Source organism: Anastrepha ludens, chromosome 4 (assembly GCF_028408465.1).
Source record: "Anastrepha ludens isolate Willacy chromosome 4, idAnaLude1.1, whole genome shotgun sequence".
NCBI classification, from domain to species: domain Eukaryota; kingdom Metazoa; phylum Arthropoda; class Insecta; order Diptera; family Tephritidae; genus Anastrepha; species Anastrepha ludens.
In genome coordinates this window covers 124,173,040-124,174,771 of record NC_071500.1, presented here as the reverse complement: position 1 = coordinate 124,174,771, position 1,732 = coordinate 124,173,040, and the positions used below count along the sequence as shown (strand labels likewise).

Here is a 1,732-nt window from a genome sequence, read left to right as displayed (position 1 = left end):
AATAGGTGGTGGAGCTCGGCCAAACACCTAACAGAAGTGTACGCGCCAATTATTTGTTTTGTTTTTTTAGTCCTGCGATTTCCGCATTCAAATAAGGTCCAACAAGATTCAAAACCTACTTGTAAGGTACATGCAAATAATTGTAATCAAACTGTAAAGCAATTCTCTTAATTTGAAGCGCTGATAGTTTGAAACAAGGCGCATCTATTAAAGGTGGTGCCACTACCCCAAAAACCAATGTTTTGTACGTTTGATTGTCAAGGCAAAATATTGACGAAGTAGAAAACAAAGAATTAATTCGCCTTGTTTCATTCTGGGCTAACATCCACATGGACACGTCGAAAGGAAAAAAACAAATGAGCTGATTTACCCACACCACCTTTAATATATTCGCCTTGGTTTGAAAATAAGGGGAGCAGGACGATTTGCAACTGGCTGTACTCGTTGCTCCCAAAATTAATTTCCATAGCAGTCGTTCATTTTTTCTTCTATGTATGTATGTATGTTGATAATGAATTTTTAAGTTTTTATTTTCTATTACTAGTTTCGTCATTACATGTAAATATTGCTAAATTCATAACTTTTTCGTCGTTTCTGTCATAAAGCAACAAAACCCCGTCTTTACCTCTATGGGTTTTATGAGTGAGTGGAGTAGAGTGAGTGATGAGTAGAGCAAGACGTTCACAATTAACTCCGACTGAGCCACCCGAAAAATGGGAAGGCAAAATCTATAAACTCATAGACGGATCAAACTTTGACAACTACTTGGCCGCCTTAGGCGTTGGTCCCGTATTGCGTAAAATAGCTAACTCAGTTCGCCCAGTTATAGCTTTGCGGAAGAGCAAAAATTATTACTCTCTCATAACGGCATCGGATTTTGCCACAACCATATTGAAATTTCAGCTGTGTAAGGCTTTTGATGAAGAGACGTTGGATGGACGAAAAATGCGCACCACTATATCACTGTTCAACAACGTCTTGATCCAGCACCAACTGGGTGAAATACCTTCAACGATAGTGCGAGAATTTCATGATGACAAAATGATTGCCAAATATATGGCGAAAGATGTTGAAGCAGTACGCGTCTTTCACGTGGTCGATGAGGATATGTGCAGACAAATATGGGAGGCGAATGCACAGAACCCAATGTACCAGAGCGGTTGTTCGAATGGATATGGCAAAGCGCAGGAAAAGTAAAATGGTGAAGAGAACAAATTCGTTTTTGTGTGTAAAAAACAGGCAATGGTATGTTTTAAATGAAATTTTACCGTGAGTGATAAAAAATTTTAAGTTAATTAAAGACGGTATAAAAATATTGAGGATATTTCGTTACCGAATTATTTTTAACTAAAAGCATTTTATCATTCTACAAAGCATTTCAAAGGTACTCTGTTAATAATTTATGCATTAAAATTAGTACACAGCACTAAGTATCCAATTTTTGGCTTTGTAAGATGATATTTGTATATTTATATGTAAACATACATAAATAAAGTGTTGTCCAATACATGCGAAGTTTCGGGGATTTAGAAAGTAGTGGACGGTTACGGGATAAAGCCTTAATATTAAAAGGCATCTCCGATCTAAAGAGTGGAGTTATGAGAGAACATTTAGCGATCTTAGAATACTTTCAAAATACAGCTATGCGTTATGGGCAAGATACGTTATCTCCCAAACCCATTCTCTTAAGGAGCTTCCAAGTTCTCATTAATGAACGTACAGCCTGGAAATT

The 1,732-nt window shown here is 37.0% G+C and overlaps 1 protein-coding gene across 1 annotated transcript; it reads left to right on the top strand.

Annotated features, from left to right (window-relative positions):
- Positions 1-546: 546 nt before the first annotated feature.
- LOC128862473 (probable fatty acid-binding protein) lies at positions 547-1,485 on the top strand. Its single transcript, XM_054101126.1, has one exon. The coding sequence runs from the start codon at positions 664-666 to the stop codon at positions 1,195-1,197; it is 534 nt and encodes a 177-aa protein (XP_053957101.1). The 5' UTR covers positions 547-663; the 3' UTR covers positions 1,198-1,485.
- Positions 1,486-1,732: the final 247 nt, after the last annotated feature.

Excerpts from the sequence above, each read along its gene's own strand:
- LOC128862473 (XM_054101126.1), top strand. The coding sequence starts at position 664 with ATGAGTAGAGCAAGACGTTCACAATTAACTCCGACTGAGCCACCCGAA.